A 17836-nucleotide genomic window follows, 5' to 3' on the forward strand; every position below is an offset into this window, starting at 1 on the left:
TGTCTACTCCTATATAAAAAGAAAAAAAAAGGTTTATCTCTGAAAGATCACCACTGTGCATCATCAGTCTTTTAGAGATGATTTCTTAAATGGATTAAGTATGATGGATCATGTACCCTCAGGACTAGTGACTCTGACATTTGTATGAATTCCTGTAGATGACCTTGCAGGGTAATTTTTTAGTCACGGGGTATTACGAAATATCTGAAACAGGGTCTGCTGAAAAAACCTGTTTTTTGGGGGCTTCAAGCTTTCCATACTCCTCACAGTTCACACTGGTAATGGTGGCGGATTTACCGCTCAGAATTAGCAATCATTTTTGGAACAATGGGTGCTTGATTTCAAACAGAGGGGGACAAAAACCAGGCGCCTCATTTTCAGCTGGCAATCGTCAACTGAATTGTCACTGGCAGATTTTATCAGTTGAAGCTAGCAAGCTAATTAAGCAAACGTCAGCAGCAACACAAGTTGGTTGAAGACTTTTCTGTGGCTGACTTTAAGTTTTCCAGCTGACACACACACACACACACACACACACACACACACACACACACACACACACACACACACACACACACACACACACACATATAAAAGAACATGTTAAACATGTTAGTGTTAAAACACAGGCAAAAGGATGTGCTATTGTGCAGGAATGTTTTTACGTAACACATAATACCACAAAATAATGTGGAACATTTACTACCACATTTGCATTGCATAAAATGTACAATAATGTAGCATAATTATGTTACATTCCCTGTTGATATTTTACTGGCAGTCATGCTTACAAAATCCTACCTGGTAGGCCTGTTGGGACACGGCTAGAACGGGGGCCCCTCAGGGCCTGAACACTGCTTACTCATCATTCGAGGACCCTTTTCAGTAAAGAGAGCAGGTATATAAGCCACTGAGGAAAAACCACCCTCAACAGACCGTGACGAAAACATCTAAGAAGTCACACATTTCCGATTGAGGAAATGGAGTTCAGGGCTTCGCTTCTGCTGACACTCCTGGGCTTCTTGTTTGTGAAGCCAGGGTTTGGACAAAGAGGTGACATGGACATCAGAGACACTATCGAGAAGTTGATAAAGAATTTGCAGGACAAACCTAAAGATGTAGAAACACAGCAGAATGACTTTGAAGCTCTGGAGGCCAGGCTCAATGCGACTGTAGACGAGCTGACGAGACAGAAAGCTGAAATGGAAAGTCTGAAGAAAGAGAATGAAGGTACGAGATGATGTGTGAATTATTACCACATACAGTAAAAAAAATTTGAGTAATACATTTGTTTTGTTCTGTTTGTTTTGCTTTTTTTGTCATTAATTGTTTTGTATAAACTTGTGCAGGCCTGCAAATGAGGCTGAACGCCTCAGAGGGGGAGATTGATAAGCTCAAACAGAGTAGTGGTAAAGGTAAAACAGATTAATAGTATTTCATCTATGATTATTTAAGTTTGTATGTTAAGAGAGTTCAATATTTTACACCAGAAAATGTTATGTGATCACACTGATATAAGTCTAAAACAAATTTCTCATGTGATATTAAATGATACAACTGTGAAGAATCATAAAATCTGCTGTCTGTGAGTGTTCATTTCTAAATGTAAGTTCTTTTTTATCGTAATCGATGGTTCAGTATCACTAGTCAGTGATTCACATCTTTTAATATTATCTATATATTATCTTTATAACATTTACAATTTTTTTCTGCCCACAGCTGCTCCTCAGATCGCATTCTCTGTCTCTTTGGCAAACTTTGGAGAGATTTACAGAGGACCCTGCACTGACAAGACTCTAGTTTTTAAAAGGATCTTATCAAACACCGGCAATGCTTACGATCAAAATACAGGTACTGTTCAATCTTACACTGTGAGTTTGTGTTTAGTAGCCTATGTTTAGGAAATTGTTACTTTTTTTAATTTCTAAGGGTTTGTCAGAGAAAATTGTAAATATCATAGAACTATTTTCTATTTTCAAACGCCTGCTTCTAGTATTTCAAACAAGATACTGATATCACATGACTCAGGTCTGTAGTGTTTCCTAGTGGTGATTGTAGTGCTATGGGGAAATTAAAGCTGCATTAATCAATATTTTACATTAAAAAATATTTAATTGTAATGTAAAATGGGTGACAAAAACTTTACAGAGCATTTTAGTCTATTTTACATCATTGTTTTGGTTTACCAACTCGCTACTTTGCTGTAACTGGTGAGCATAGAGGAGCATTTAACAACTCAAAAGCCAGATATTTCCTTCCAGAGTTGGAAAAAACCCCAAAATATATTAATTAATGATACTTCAAGTAGCATTTGATATATTGTCATTGGTTGAGTCAAATTTAAATTATTGAGGCCAATTAATCATGAATTTTTGTAACACTGGATTTATAGTCAATAAAAGAAACACATCACCGCTTACATTTCAATTGTAATACTTTATTTTTGAGTTCCCTGTTAGTTAACCCAGGCCCTGAAAAGCCATAATTCATTGGGTTCTCCCTGAAATGTTTGCCTCCAGTAGCTCTTCTCTCAGAAATATTTGAGAAGTAAACCATAAATCTATTTGTGATTTCAGTGATTCATCTTGCATCTACTTGTCTTTGCTGTGTTACAGGCATCTTCACAGCACCAGTAAATGGTCTCTACTACTTTAGCTTCAGTTCCTATGGCTACAACACTCATGTAGTGGGGGCCATATTAATGAAGAATGCTGTCCGTCAAATTTCAACCTATGATGACCCTTCAATAGACGGCTCAGACAGTAGCAGTAACGCTGTTGTTCTGCAGCTGGCTGCTGGAGATACGGTGCACATGGAGCTGTGGGATAACGGCAGAGTGTTTGATAACCTGAATGGACACACGACCTTCAGTGGTTTTCTCCTCTTCCCAATGTAGATGATCAGACATATATTTGTATTGTGGTTCTATCCCAAAACTAGAGTGGCTCGATACATGTTTTTAATGTTTAGGTAAATTTTATTAGAAGTATGTATGTGTGAACCTTCAGAATAATTAATGCAAAACAATAAATTCAATACATTGTCTATTTTCCTCTCTCTGATGTCTCTGTCTGCACCCTCAGCAATGACAAATGTGTTCACCAGCCTCCCACTAAAACTATGGCAACTATGAACACAAGTGGGACAGCTCTCTCCTGTGGTCATAGTTGGTTATTGCAGTAATGAGTGTAAAGTACATACACTAATAACTACATAAAATACTAAAATATAATATGTTTTGTTAAGGAATTAATTATCACTCCATCCCTAACTAAAACTTAAACAATTTAATTACAGCACATTTAACAGTTTAGTTAAATTAATAGCACCAAAAATACACTACAATTCATAGATATCCTACATTTGGCATCCCTAAATTAAAAGATAAATTTATCTCAATCAAGATATTGTGAGACATGATTATTGTACATACCTATCCTTCCCTCATCTACAATGGAAGAATATTTGCAAAATTACAAAAATAATGCTGTGATTAACATGCAATAAGTAACATGAAATTCAGCGTCATTAAACCTTAAAAACTATAAGTGACATACTGGATCTCTTCACATCACAATCGGAAATGTGATGGCAAATACAGCAGAGCTGCTCGTATGTCATTGTTTGGCCCAGGCATCTTGCCCATATTCTCCCATCTCTGTGTGGCGGGATCATAACGGTGGATCATTTTAGTTTCACTGTAGTCCTCCTGGCTGTATCCACCCAGCACATAAAACTTTCCCTCCAAAACTGCACATCCTGCTCCAACATGTGGCACATTTAGATATGCTAAGGCAGTCCAGGAGTCAGCTGAAGGATTGTACACCTCGCAGGCTAGCTGGTTAACAATGGTGGTGTTATTATCTGTGGTGATTCCACCTGCTACATAAAGACGGTCACCCAGGGTCTCCATGCAGTGATGAGCCCGAGGTTTAGTCATGTCTGCCAGATAGGTGCTCCCAGTCTCTGGGTGGTAGAGAAACATGGATGCAAGACAACAGTAGTCGCTGTTCAGCCCTCCTGAGACAAAGATCTGTCCTTGTAAAACTTTTGCAACATGCCCGCAGAGAGGCAGATCTATGGGCCGGGTGAAGCTGAAAGAAAAGAGATTTTTTTATATATCTAAGTATATACATTGAGTTTATACGTATATTGCTTATTCTGTTTAGTCAACACAAGACATCCCTGACTTTAAGACATTTCTCTGATAGGCCATGATTCTCTTACTTACACAGTTAGCATCAAGTATCCTTCAATTTAACCCCTTCTCATTGGCAACATTAGATTTCTCAACAGTATCCAAAAGACACAATTTTGCCATTGCATTTGATATTATTTTTTTTAAGTAGTTTTTGCTGGAAAATCATAGTGTCTGGTCAGACAACCATACAGATCTGGCTTAACCATAGCAAGTCAATATGGCACAAGCTACTAAGCTAGTAGATGGTTACTGGTTGGCAAATTTTATATTGCACGCATTGCTTTGAAAAATTAATATCCCTTCCAACATACCTCCAAGAGTTTGCAGTGGGGCAGTATCGTTCCACACTATCAATATACTCAGGGTCACAGTGTCCACCGATGGCATATATCTTTCCATCTAGCACAACCACAGAGAAAGCGCATCTCTTTTCGTGCATTTCAGCCAGGCTCTCCCAGCTGTTTTGATGGAGGTCATACCTACAGATGTGGGGACAGAAACAGTGATACATATGTTGATACATAAACTGTACTCCATTTTCTTGAATGACCCAAGTGTACCCTCTTTTACCTGTAAACAGAATTCAGGGTGTCACCAACGCCATAATACCTCTTCCCACCAAACACGTACAGTTGTCCTTTGAGCACCGCCACCTCATGACTGAACCTCGCGGGCTCTGGCATTTCTCCCAACTTTCTCCACTCCATGTTCTTTTTTATCCCTGTATGGTTCCTCAGGGAATTCCCAAACCAGAGTTCTTTGCTGATGCTGCGGCTACCCAGATCTTCAGAGATCTGGTCACCTCCAATCAGGACCAGACTCTCTTTTGGCAGGTAGATGCGGCACTGACTCTGTGGTGCAGTGTCATTGGAGCAGAAATCCTCAAAAACTGCTTCATAGAGCTCGACCAGGCTGTGATCCGACCACATATTCAGAGACTGAACCTCTTTGAATTCCTTGAACGTCATCAAGGGAAAGTGAATAGTTTTCATCAATTCCTTAGCAAATTTAAGCCTTTTCTGGGGCTTAGCTTGAATCCATGCCACCACTGCTTTGAACACAACAAGTTCAGATGGAACACAGAGTGAGTGACTGTTCAAGTACCTGAGGAGGTTTTTGGCTGGCAGGTCCTTGAACTTTAAGGTGCATGCTACCTTTTGGAATTGTCGCAAGACGAAATCATCCGCAACTTCGAGAAGCTGCACCATCTCGTAAGCCTGAGCAAAAGATGCCACATCCAGGCAGGAGTGGGGATTAATTTCTTGTTGCATGAAGTTTAGGCACAAGGAGAGGGCAGGTTGGTACTGGAGTTGGAGAGCGGTACTAGTGATCTCAAAGACACACCTCCAGCTGAGGGGCAGAGTCCCGCTGTAGGAGCAGCCGATCAGAACCTCCAGCTCTGAGGCCAAGAGGAAGGGGAGATTCACACAAGTCTGATGCGACTCCCTCATCCCCAACGTGAACATGCCACGGAAGTAGTCACTACTTGCGGCTAGGATGACTCTGTGGACTAGAGGGAGAATGGTGATGAGTAACTAGCCTCTACCTCCCAACACATAACAGGACATATATGAAACTTTATATAAATTTACTAATTGATGTCTACTCACCATGCAGCGATTCTCCAATAGCTTCCAAAATAACATCACAGCCCACCTTGTCCATCCACAACTGTTTGATGGACTGAAGACTGATCATCATTTGTTCTGCAGCAGATATCCTTTCTTCGTTCTTCTGCCCTTCAGTTTTTGTGGACTCTTCCTCGGTGCAGAGATCCAGCACCCTGGGAACGCCAAGCTTTTGAGCTGCTGCCTTTATCTGTTCCACGGTGTCCTTGGTCAGACAAGATATAAGTCCAGAATAGGCAAACTCCACAACTGCCTCTAATCCAACAAGATCTACATCTGAACCCAGGGACAGTGACCACGTATTGGTTCCAACTCTTGTGCCATCGTCTTCTCTTTCATCAACTCTATCATTTTCTATATTGTTTCTACTCAGGCCTTCCCAGATAAAGGAGCTGATAGCAGCCAGAACAGGGGAGTGGACATGGAAACTCTTCCCATCCTCTGTGCTCAAAGTTAGGTCGGTGAGAAGGGAAGAGTCCCTAAACTCTTTCAGAGTGCAGAATATGTCCATAGGGTAATCATCTTTGCAGTAAATCTTTACCACATCTTCATTACTATCCACATCTTCATACATTGAATATTCTGCATCCTCATCATCTGTAGAGTCTTCCTCTTCCTCTTGATGTTTTTCTTGATAGTCTTGAAACTCTTCTACGTGAGTTGTCCAAGATTCTGCAATTGTTTCTTCCTCATGTGTAGGCTTCTCACTCTCATCTTCCTCTTTTCGTCTTTCCTTCGAAGTCCACACTCCTAGGGTGCTATTTTCATTCCTCATTGACTTTTCATCAAGATCGTCCAGTTCCCTGGGATCATTGCATTGTTCTTCAGTAGCTCTCTCTTCATTCTTTCTCTCTGACTTGAAGATTTCATCCTCAGATTCCATCCAGTCAGAATCTTCATCATCGGGCTCGACTGAATCTGAAATGTCTTCTTCTTTTATTGTTCCATCTTCTTGTGCTGCACTCTCTTGGCTTTGCTGAGCATGTTTGCCCTCAATCCCCCTTTCATTCATGTATTCTCTAAACTGCATTCCAGGGTCGTAATGTTCAATTTGCTCCTGCTCTGGTTGCTCGTCTTTCCCATTATCATCTTCCTCTATCTGCTCTTGTTCCGTCACTTCCCTGTCTTCATCCTCCTCCTCTTCCTCCTCCTCCTCCTTGTTCACCTTAATCTCTACCTCTTCCTCTGATTCTCCCTCTTCCTCCCATTGCTCTGATTCTGTGTCCCCTCTCTCTCTCTCAACCATCTCCTCATTCTCCCTAACCTCCCCTTCAACCCCAATCGCAACAATTTCTCCTTGCGTCACCTCCTTCCCTTCCTCATCTTCCACCTCCTCATTCTCCTTGACCTCCCTATCAAACTCATTTTCTATACCTTTCTTCCCTTCCTCTAGTTCCTCAACTTCCTTCACTCCCCTCTCCTCCTCCTCCACCTCCACCTCCACCTCCTCCTCCTCCACCTCCACCTCCACCTCCACCTCCATGTTCACCTTAACCTCTCTCTCTACCTCATTTTCCCCCACTTCTTCCCCTTCCTCCAGTTTCTCCACTTCCTTCACTTCCTCTTCATTCACCTCCTTGTTGACCTTAACCTCTCTCTCTACCTCATTTTCTCCCACTTCCTCCCCTTCATCCAGTTCCTCTGCTTCCCTTACCCTCTTCTCCTCCACCTCCTCCCTCTTTAACATTTTCTCTTCCCCTTCCTCCATTTCCTCTGCTTCCGTCACCTCCCTCTCCTCCTCTGAATCCACTTCCTTATTCTCCTTAACATTCCTCTCTCTCTCATTTTCTCCCTTTTCCTCCTCTTTCTCTGTGTTGTGTGCTTCTTTCGCCTTGTCCTTTTTCTCCCTGTTTACTTTCTTCTCCTGCCCTTCTTCTTCCTGTTCACTCCCTTCCTCCAGCTCTTCCTCTTTTTCTCCCTTCCAACCAGCTTCATTTTCCTCCTCTCTCTCCTCTTCGCTCACTTCCTCTTCCTCACCGTCCGTGTCCTCCTCGTTTTCCTTCCCATCATCCTCCTCTTCTTCCTCCTCCTCCTCATTCACCTCCACTTTTCCCCAACGATTCATCCTCTCCCTCCATTTCCTCCTCCTTTTCTCCTGTGTCTCTGTCTTCCATTCATCCCACTCCTTCTGTAGGCAGGGATTAGCTACTGCCATACTGTCAAGTATAACTTTAATCTCTACTAATCCTTTCAATCCCCCCTTTCCTAAACACTCAACACATTATCACCTCTTGATTGCCAAAAGATTGTAGGTCACTTACTTTTTGCACATCTCATGAGCAAGAATGCACAGAGAAAATCATGTATGTCCAATGTCAGTCCACTGTTTGGATGTTGCTGTTATTGTTGCAAGCAGCTCTACCTCTTGTCCCGTCTGCAGACACCAGCTGTGTTGTCTGTTTGTTACTGTCCTGCCTCTCTCTCTCTCTCCTGTATATGACGGTTCAACAGTGGCACTGTTGAACCTTCATAGTGCTCACTATTCCTGATATAACCAAACATGCTGCTATATAGTGTAATATGTCACGAGGTAATTGAAATTCTAGACTGTTTGGGGTGTCAACCTGAGACCTGACAAAGATTTTTTTATGGGTTTATGCACTAAATGTTTGGTTATATTTCTACTATATTAATGTTAAATTGTTTTGTTCCTTTTCATGTTTTCATGTCCTCAATTTGTTATTATTACCTTTTATTGTTTATTATATCATGTGTGTTTAGAGGTCATGCATTTTATTTTCATGTTCTTGAATGATTCAACATTGCACTCCAGTACTGTACTGATCATGTTCTACTGTTCTTGAATTTATACTGTAAATATTTGGCCCTAGCAAGAAATAAATAAGAGAATAATCTAGACCTGGAGGCAGCTGGTTCTCTGCCCGCATGAATCTGTGCACCAAGACATCTTGGGGGCCTTGGCATGAATCTTTATTCAGGGCCATATGACTTGGGGATCAGGATTAAATGCCTAGAGGGTCATCAGTGGGATCACATTGCTCCTCCACGGCCAAACACAGTGGTATCTGGGTCAAGTATCGAGAGGCACGAGGGTAGATAAGAGGCCAAGGGGACAACAAAACACAACAAAACACAATTTATATGTATCGGCTTTTGTGCCGACAGAGAAAACAAACAGCTGGGTCACACTGTAACCTTGAGTTGAAAAATAGCTTCACAGGTCACAAGCAGCTGACAATGGACTCTCACAAATATGCTCTCTCCTTGTGTTACCACATTGTTAGAAATGGCAACTGCTATGGGATGCTTTTGTTACCTTAAGTTTTATTAGTGTGACTTGATTTAGTAAGATAGACGGACTTTAGGACGGTCTTTAAACAAACTTTGTGATGAGTTTCTGAATATGTCTTATAGCCAGAAACAGTAATGTGTTTTGTCTGATCCTAACAGCAAGCCACTGTGGCATCTCAAACTAACAGCTACCAGAAATTACAGTGTTAGGGGGCTTATAACTATATAATAAAATATTGTATTAATGAAGTTTAGAATATCCACTTATTTTTGTGAACCTAAATTTAAATTCTTCCAGGTTTAATCTCAGAAGTCAAGCTCCTCTGAACTAGCTTGTGCTCACGGACACTTAAAGTAGCCTGATAATTATACTGAAATGGTATTTCATTGTTGTTTATTGTTCATGGTAGCTGATTTCTTGTTGGGAAAAGAAGGTTATTTTTGTTTTTGTTTTGTTTTTTGTTTTTTTGTTCAGTAGATCAGTAGAAAGCGATGTATCCGTCTCGCTGACATCATGTCTGTTGATATGGAAGCTGCAATAACAGTCGCTAGGAGCAGTTCACTTTTTTTTATATTGATCGAATAAATATGTTCATTCAACATTTGTTATTTCTGTAAGATGACTTAAAACAACTTGTACAGCTGTGTCAATCTCATCCATCCTTCTCACCGGCCTTCTGTTGCTAGGTATCTAGCTAGCTGTCCACATTAGGGGCTGCAGGTCAGAGGACTGGAACCAGAGAAGCACTTGAGCAGGGCTGTCACTTACTCTTGTGCAAAACAAACCCAGTAACCCTGATTAAAGGTCTTTTCTCTTTAACGTCGACACAATCTTAAGATGACTGGCGCAACAGCACACAGACTGAATTCTTATTGAAATTCTATCTACTGAAATGCTTTGAAGTTGAAGCACTCTGAGTGGGTGTGCTGGAAATGAAACTGGTGGGCAACATCTCGCTTTAAAACACACTCCTACCTGAGGACACAATAACTCTGGTCTTTCACAGCCACTCACGTGTGAGGGATCACACACACATATACACACACACGCACACACACACACACAAGCATATCTACTCACACATATCTACTGTACATACACACTGGGAGGTTTAAACAAGCAGACAAGTGAGTCAGGCTATTAATGAAACCTACACAAGAAGAGAAGTTGAATGCATTTAAATAAACTGAAAACTTCAGCTAAATATTGTGCATTTTGAAAACATTCATGAGGTAAAGCATTTCTCTCCAGACTGAATATGTGTGTTGTGTGTAAGCATTCAAATGTGTGCAAGCTGCTTTCAGCCCAATGAAAGGCTGTCGTGGAGCATGTTTTTAGGATAAAATAAATTATATTATACCAACAACTTTTCTATAAATGCCACAGTGTAGTAGAGCAGATTTTCATTACCAAGTTAAACATCATGTAACACAGCAGATGTGCAGATGTGCAGATGTGCAGATGTGCAGATGTTGCTCTATTCACATCATCACCTAAAGCGAGTGTTTGGCTCTGGGCAGCAGCTTACAGTCTACTTATGAAAAGTCTGTTTCCTCTGCAGTCCTGATTGTTACCATGACGACGTACGCAGCGAGAGGAGGAGTGAAGAGCGCTAACCTCGTTATGGGACCCTCCCCCTCAGGCCCTTTCCTCAAGTGCAGCAAACACTGCTGGGAAATGAGGCTAAAACTCTTCTTCTTCTTAACATCAGCAGAAGTAGAAGAAGTGCAAGAACAGGTATTGCCTCCACTTATCAAAGCATTCACTCCTATTCTGTAAAGCTGTGTGAACATTTTAGGAAAGCATACGCTCACTAATGAACATTTGTTTTGTTTTGTTTTTTTTAACCCTTACAAAAACTGATGTGTAAAACTGACAAAATCTGACAAAACCACAACTTGTTGTCTTACACTGCTGGTATATACAAAAAAAACTGCTTTTTTTTGTCAAAATACAATCTAGTTTTATTGAACTTCTATGGCTCAATGAAATAGAGGTCAACATACACATGGAAATATAATTTAACATGTAAAACAGGCAATACAACTGGCTGGGAGAGGAAAAAGGTCTTTAACATTAATCAAATTAGCTCATACAGTACAATTTGATCTTAACTGAAAAACAAACATTTCTCTACAGGGATGCAAGCAACTTCAGTGTGGTGTTAAAAAAAATTATAATCATGGCTTTGAAAGCATTCGAAAACAACATAACGTCAAACGTACAGTACAGAGAAGCCACGGCAAAATGGCTTTTTCCAGTTATTTCAGCTTGAAATTAGCAGCATGACCGATTGTCAAGCTCACTTTTCATCTTAAATAATAATTCATAAACATAGACATGACATGAATGTTATTAAACACGATAGTAATGTTTCAAATGCAAGACTGTGAAATAGTTTAAAGTGTTTAAATTGCTTTAACATAATTAAGTTTCACTAAAGCTTGTTTTATTTTGAGGTCAGCTTATTTTACTAAAAACATACAAGTGTAGCCAGGAGAAGAAGAAGAAGAAGAAGAAGAAGAAGAAGACGGAGAAGACGGAGAAAAGAAGAAGCAGAAGAAGAAGAAGAAGTAGGATCCACCTGTTTCTAAATCAGTCTGCAACAAGTAAAATACTACATGTAATCCCTCCATTAAAATAACAGATGTACTGCAGATCATACATGGCGGGAGCTATATCAGATCTCTCTCTCTCTATTGCTTTTTAAATTGGGTCATGCTCTATTTTAGAACCATAAGTCCCTGCATTCATAAAGTATATTCATCAGAGAGAAAAGGGGCCAAGAAGGTGACGACAGTGCCAAGGACATAGTAGACGTTCTTTGACAGCAGTTGGGATGCCGCGGTAGGAGCAGAGGTATTGCATAGTTCAGCAGCATCGTCTTTTACATGTTTTCCTACCGTTATTTTCCTTTTTTGAATGTACCTGCGCAGCCCTGAAACACACCCCCTCCCCCCCCCTCAACATATCGCCCCTGTGGCTCGTTAGAATAAGGAGCGAGATGAGAGGTCTATTTTTACAAATGAGGGGGTGAGGAAGTGAGACGGAAGGTGAGATTGTATGAGGCAGAAGCAAGCGCAGAGTCTATATTGTTTTCATCAGTGAACAGACTCCAGATGTAAATGCACAGACAGTGGTTTCAACAGGTGCAGCATGAAAAATTTTAATATTTGAACCTGTGTCTTTGTGGTTTTAATGGAGCCCAAAGGCCAACAATGTCCCCCCCAAAAACAAGATGTTTAAAATCCTTCCAAAAATGTATTTTTAATATTTTCTGGAAGGGAAAAAAAAAACATCAGAATTAAATATTTCTAAAATATTAGTTTGTTTAAAAGACCCAATACATTTTTCTTTCCAGTTTGTGCTATCCACTACATTTCAGGAGTTGGTGGAACTTTGTGTAGTTGTTGGAATGAACCGATTGATGTACAGAAATGTCGGGTCAAGCGCTGGCCCACGGTAGGAGGAAAGACACGATAACAATGACGAGGGAGAGGGAGAGGGGCAGCGAGAGGAGGAGGATAAGAGGAAAAGAGAGGGACGACGGCCACAGAGACATCAGCTTGGAGCCTCGGGGCAGCTCGACTGGACTCGTCTGCCTCTCCGTGGTTGGCCGGCAGATGATCAGCGGCCTGACCTGTGATATGCTCTCCTGGAAGACAGGAAGGAGGAGAAATGTAGGTCTTTGAATACACATATTCTTCATTTTCTCTCATGTAAATAATAATAAAATCCCCTGTCTTATGTACAGTGTTGTATTTGGTTCACTTAGGTTTATATTAGGGCCCAGCAATTCATATTTCAATCCATAAACTGAGCCTTTAAAGGTGCTGCGTGGAGTTTTCTTGTGAACAAACAAAAGTTAAGTTTACATTTAGGGTTTCCTCACCAGAATGCCTTGTGTGCAGCCTTGAGGTTTAACAAACATGTTAAATGAATTTCCTTCCCCTTGAAACATTTGCATTTGTTGGCGCATTGCTACATGTCTTGGCACATCACTGCCACCCACTGTTGATCCGAGCGAAGAAGCAGCAGCACCGTGTATTACATCACTAACAGGATAAAAATAAAAAGGTGACCCACTCATAAAAACACTGCTCTATAGCACTCCCAGTGGTAAAAAAAAAAACTCCACTGTTTTTATTGGTTCCAATTATCCAACATGAGACCTTTATTGCATGTTTTCCCACTTGTTCTCTGCCCTTACACTTCCTGTCCGATTCTGATGCAAATATGCCCATAAGCATATATTTAGAAAAAATGTTATTGGTAAAGACATGGTTAGCAAACTCAGAATTTATAGCAATATAGGAGCTAAACACAAGAGAGTATTAAAACCCTGTTTATCAACACATACACCACTTAAATACAAATTACACTTCATTGAAAGCAGCAATACCCAACTGTTTCTCCCTACTGTATGCCTTTCTTCTTCTTGTTAAGACAGATTTCGCTTTCCCTCCAACACCCGCATCAACACAAGCATTTCAATTAACCAAATAAATAATATCTGTGGATTTAAACTAGCAACAATGAGCTTTTTTTCTCAAGCCCGTGTGTTTTGTTGAAATGGCGGTACAGCACAATTAATTCGACTTTACATTACTGTGTTGTGTCTTCTTTTTTTTACCTCCAGTATGGTTCTGCTGTGTGCTCTGTCAGGACTGAGCCTGAGGTTCCAGCGATGGGATCTGTGACTCCTCCCACCATCATCTTCACTCTCTGTGGTGTCTTGCCGCGCTACCCGTGGACGCTTGCGTCTCCGCGAGCTGATTCGCTGGAGAGATCCCGGCTCCTGGAGTCTGAACCAATCAGGTAAACGGCACAAGGTTAGACACTTACAAAGGGAAGAACTACAAGCAAAGGTAGGACTGTGTGTGAATGTGAGTGTGAGTGCACATCAAACCTGCAATCTGTATCCTCTATATCAGCATCTGCATCACTCTCCCCCTGAGGGTCAGATAATACACACTCCTCCTGCAGAGGAATAAAACATATAAAAGACACAATATGTAATTAAAAACAAAAATGTGTATGCATAAAGACAAATATACAGATAATATGCTTGAAGCTGTTACATTAAGACAAACATTTTCCATTTGAGAAAAAGCTGAAAGCCCTTTTCAACACAGCCTCCGCATCCACTCTAGAAGGGATTTTATTTTGCAGTTGTTGGATGAAACACCTAACAGCCCCGGTGAATCATCAGCGACCGCCACTATTTGTAAACCGAAAACAACACTTGACGATGGCATTTTGTCTGTGGGACTGTTCTGCATGCGTCACTTTTTATTACCACCATCATTATTATTATCATGCATGAATCAACTAACACATCTATACATGACTAATGAGCTCAAAAGGCTTTTAATCTGGTGGTTGTTCCCCATCTCCTGATTTTACTGGATGGCTAACGTGCAAATATAAAGACTGGCAGCTAATTGATATGTACTGTGTAGATACTTAACCTGGTTCCAAAGCTGCTCTCTAATTCACTATTCTCCACATAAAATTGTCTGGACACATTTACTGAAATTGATTTAAATCAAAAATGTATTTCGTTTTGTTAAATATCCATGACTGCTTGCGTTTCGATTGCATTTGAGAAGTTTGGCTTAAATGAAGAAGGTAAAAGAAAAAGAAAACACATGTTTATATTCCTCAAAATATGGTATTATTAATAATCAGTTATAATTTTGTTAGTGGTTGTTTTAAAATATAAGCTACTGAAAATCCACATGAGAAATATAGTGTAATAATATCCCTATCAGTTTTGGGCTTCTGTACATGTATTAGTAGCAACCTAGAAACAGCCTTATAAGACTGCCAGCTACCTGCCAAAGTAAAGACCGCACACATATGAAAAGCAGTTACAAGGTGTTGCATTTGCAAACACATGCAGACGAGACTCTTCAGTGTCTGAAGCAGGTATACTGTGTGCACACATGGGCTCACACTCACACTTTACCTCTGTGCCGTATCCCTCAGAGTACCTGGTTAACATTACTCTGCTTTTTCCACAGTGTTCACACAGCAGTGTGTCCTGAGAACAAGAGAGAGCGAGAAGAGAGCGGAGACTGACTTACTGATTGACTTCAACAGATACGAACTGACACCTGTGAAACAGTTCCTTTAAAATATACAGTAAAAGATGAAAAAAAACAGAGAGAGACAGAGAGAGAGCAACGGAGAGTGAGAGAGGGGTCGGTAGGAAGTTAAAGCCATGTATTTAGAGCACAATTACAGATGAAGCAACACTTTGTGATCTGAGCAGGTTGAGCGATGGCCGCAGACACTTAAGTGGGAAGACTGAGCACTCACCGGCGTAGGCGTGTGTGCTTCTGAATAAAGTGTACAGGGACCGGCCTCGCACAGACACACTCCATCTACCTCTACACAGCTCGCCCCCATCTGAGACAGAAGAGACAAAGAGAGACAGGATAAACAACTGTGAGCTGTAAGTTGACTTACTGTATTTGAGGCTTGTTGTTCCTTTTATCGTGACGCTTTGACGGACACGAGCTCATACAACGTGTGACAGTTACCATGTAGAATGGACTTGAAGATAAGCAGTTGTTAAATATCGCCAGCTTATGTTTTAATATCCTGAATCCCTGTCGGTGGCTCAGTGATGAGATTTCTGGATTTCAACCTTTCCCACCTACTCGCATTTTAAACTGCTCAAAAGTAGAGGACAGCTGACTGGCAGCGTGAGATATTTGAGTTATGAGTCCTGATGAATCCATGTGATTCAGACAAAGAAGAAAATAACATCAGAGCTATATTTACAGTATTTGTTCCATTCCATTACCTTATTATTCATTACTCAGTTGGATATATAGTTTCATCACTGCTGTAGACTATTCATTGTTACATTGTCAATTGGCAATGTAACGATGTGATACTAAGTGCGCTTTAATGTCTCATTCTGATTCGTGAGCTCTATACTGTGACGCTAACAGGTAGGCCTATAAATAAACAGCCTCACCTCACAGTCATTGTCAGACGTCTCTCCGGAGGAAAAGAGGCCGTGTGAGTCAGATTCCCTCCGCAGCATGACCTCTGACCTGGCTCACACACTCACATAGACCTGTTGGGACACATACACGGCACACAACTTAGAATAAATAAAGGGTTCTTCTGTCTTGACAGTGTGGTGCTCTCTGAAATTTGCAGTTTATTGATTTTCATTTATTGTATCATGGTGATTTGATGACATCCTTCTGTCCAAATTAATGACGCCAAGCAAGTTGTAATTTAAAAAAAACTTTAAAAAATATGGAATTGTTTTAGGGGAGTTTTACAGTTTTGCCAGATGTAAATCATAATAGTTCATTCCATTAAACATCAATGTGATTATTTTACATGTGATTTTGCCTACATCTGCTTTATCATGATATATGTCGATATCAGAAAAATATGCAATACAACTTTTCTAATATGGCACCCTTTATAAATAAAGGGCTTTAGATAAGTTAAAGACATTATTAAAGAGCAACAATAAGGAATAAGGAAGCAATTCATTACAACTTATAAACCCTTTAGAGAAGATGTCCTATTGAAAAGTGGTTACACATAGTATTGGGATATAGATTTTTTTCCATATTGCCAAGCCCTGTTGACTGTAAGTACATACTCTTAAGTGTAATTAAATATATAATAAAATCATTTTAAAAATAGACGATTTGTTTTGTTGCTAGGAACAGTATGTTCCATAACTGTGAGCTAGTCAGTGAAAGCCACCACTGATTTAAACGCTGAATATAGATTTTGCTGATAAATATACAAGTACAAAATTGTTTAAATAGTCTATGGACTTTCAGGATGCCTGTTTTATTCAAGTTTAAAGTAAGTGAGTCATAGCCTATTTTAGAGTCTTTATGTTCCATTGATAATATATAGGCTTAATATTCCTACAATTTCCATAGTAATGCATTTTTTTCTAAAGTGTGGAGGATTAAAATAATAGCTGGGCCAATAATAAAGTATATTTTTTTCCTTACAGTGAATCAGTGAGGAAACGAGTGTTACCAAAAGAAAAAAAAAGTGTACACATGGAGCTGTGTAAAGCTGAGGGGTCTGCTACCAGAGATTTGTCATTACAGCACCTCACTGTAACATCTGTTCAGCAGTGTCCGCACTCCCATTACGTAATAGCCTACGACAGTGAATGTTGGTGCCGGACAACTTTTCACATAAAGATGAGAGAGGAAAAAATGCTGTCAACAGTAAGAGATTGTGATGTTGAAACATAAAATGATTTTTCATACAAACATTTATGGGAAAACGTAAATAATTCTGTAATTATGATAATAAAGAAATAACAGAGTGACCGATCTTACCTCAAACGCATCCTGTCCGGGAACATGGAATAAACCCATAAAAAGATGAATGGAGTTTTGTATTTAGAGAATGAGCAGGAGAACGCGGCGATGCTTCTCATTGTGGCGCGGGGAAGCCATGAGCTCGCGCTGCTGGTGGATGTTTGACATTGTGGCGAATCCTCTGTGTGATGTCAGCCCCAGCGATGACAGGCAGCTACAGCCCGGGAAGCGCGCGCTCACCGGGAAACCGAATGTTCCCAAAACAACGCGGGAGCGCGACAAGCGGCAGGAGGGACTTCCGTTCAAGACCTTCTAAATAAAAGCAATAGAGAGGAACATGAAGGGCTTGTAGGCCTATATGCGCAGACATATACAACCCCTTTAATGTTGCTCTCAAATAAATAAATACATAAAAACAAAATTAAAA

The 17836-nt window shown here is 40.4% G+C and overlaps 3 protein-coding genes across 3 annotated transcripts; 1 reads left to right on the forward strand and 2 right to left on the reverse strand.

The window, feature by feature from the left end:
- Nucleotides 1-947: 947 nt before the first annotated feature.
- LOC111239967 (complement C1q-like protein 2) lies at nucleotides 948-2963 on the forward strand. Its single transcript, XM_022769927.1, has 4 exons — nucleotides 948-1230; nucleotides 1350-1415; nucleotides 1720-1851; nucleotides 2616-2963. Exons 1-4 carry the CDS (start codon nucleotides 981-983, stop codon nucleotides 2894-2896), a joined length of 729 nt encoding a protein of 242 aa, XP_022625648.1. The 5' UTR covers nucleotides 948-980; the 3' UTR covers nucleotides 2897-2963.
- Nucleotides 2964-3571: 608 nt separating this feature from the next.
- Nucleotides 3572-7537, reverse strand: LOC111239966 (kelch-like protein 5). The gene is made up of 6 exons (XM_022769926.1): nucleotides 7295-7537; nucleotides 6205-7168; nucleotides 5812-6159; nucleotides 4772-5711; nucleotides 4513-4680; nucleotides 3572-4094 (listed from the first exon to the last, which is right to left on the reverse strand). Exons 1-6 carry the CDS (start codon nucleotides 7535-7537, stop codon nucleotides 3572-3574), a joined length of 3186 nt encoding a protein of 1061 aa, XP_022625647.1.
- Nucleotides 7538-12365: 4828 nt separating this feature from the next.
- LOC111239957 lies at nucleotides 12366-17604 on the reverse strand. Its single transcript, XM_022769919.1, has 7 exons — nucleotides 17428-17604; nucleotides 16074-16175; nucleotides 15407-15496; nucleotides 15054-15128; nucleotides 13992-14062; nucleotides 13716-13887; nucleotides 12366-12737 (listed from the first exon to the last, which is right to left on the reverse strand). The coding sequence occupies exons 2-7, from the start codon at nucleotides 16140-16142 to the stop codon at nucleotides 12528-12530; spliced, it is 687 nt and encodes a 228-aa protein (XP_022625640.1). The 5' UTR covers nucleotides 16143-16175; nucleotides 17428-17604; the 3' UTR covers nucleotides 12366-12527.
- Nucleotides 17605-17836: the final 232 nt, after the last annotated feature.

The sequence above is a fragment of the Seriola dumerili genome, unplaced genomic scaffold, assembly GCF_002260705.1.
Source record: "Seriola dumerili isolate Sdu_G_001 unplaced genomic scaffold, Sdu_1.0 BDQW01006988.1, whole genome shotgun sequence".
NCBI classification, from domain to species: Eukaryota; Metazoa; Chordata; class Actinopteri; order Carangiformes; family Carangidae; genus Seriola; species Seriola dumerili.

Bases quoted from the DNA above. Each gene is read 5' to 3' on its own strand.
- LOC111239967 (XM_022769927.1), top strand. From the start codon at position 981: ATGGAGTTCAGGGCTTCGCTTCTGCTGACACTCCTGGGCTTCTTGTTT. The intron at 1,231-1,349 runs GTACGAGATGAT...AAACTTGTGCAG, and splicing joins TCTGAAGAAAGAGAATGAAG to GCCTGCAAATGAGGCTGAAC. The intron at 1,852-2,615 runs GTACTGTTCAAT...GCTGTGTTACAG, and splicing joins TGCTTACGATCAAAATACAG to GCATCTTCACAGCACCAGTA.
- LOC111239966 (XM_022769926.1), bottom strand. From the start codon at position 7,537: ATGGAGGAAGGGGAAGAGAAAATGTTAAAGAGGGAGGAGGTGGAGGAG. The intron at 6,160-6,204 runs GCCTGAGTAGAA...TTGATGAAAGAG, and splicing joins CAGCTCCTTTATCTGGGAAG to AAGACGATGGCACAAGAGTT. The intron at 4,681-4,771 runs GTAAAAGAGGGT...CCACATCTGTAG, and splicing joins ACCCTGAATTCTGTTTACAG to GTATGACCTCCATCAAAACA.
- LOC111239957 (XM_022769919.1), bottom strand. From the start codon at position 16,142: ATGCTGCGGAGGGAATCTGACTCACACGGCCTCTTTTCCTCCGGAGAG. The intron at 15,497-16,073 runs GTGAGGCTGTTT...CTTCTGTCTCAG, and splicing joins CGTCTGACAATGACTGTGAG to ATGGGGGCGAGCTGTGTAGA. The intron at 15,129-15,406 runs GTGAGTGCTCAG...TCTTGTTCTCAG, and splicing joins AAGCACACACGCCTACGCCG to GACACACTGCTGTGTGAACA.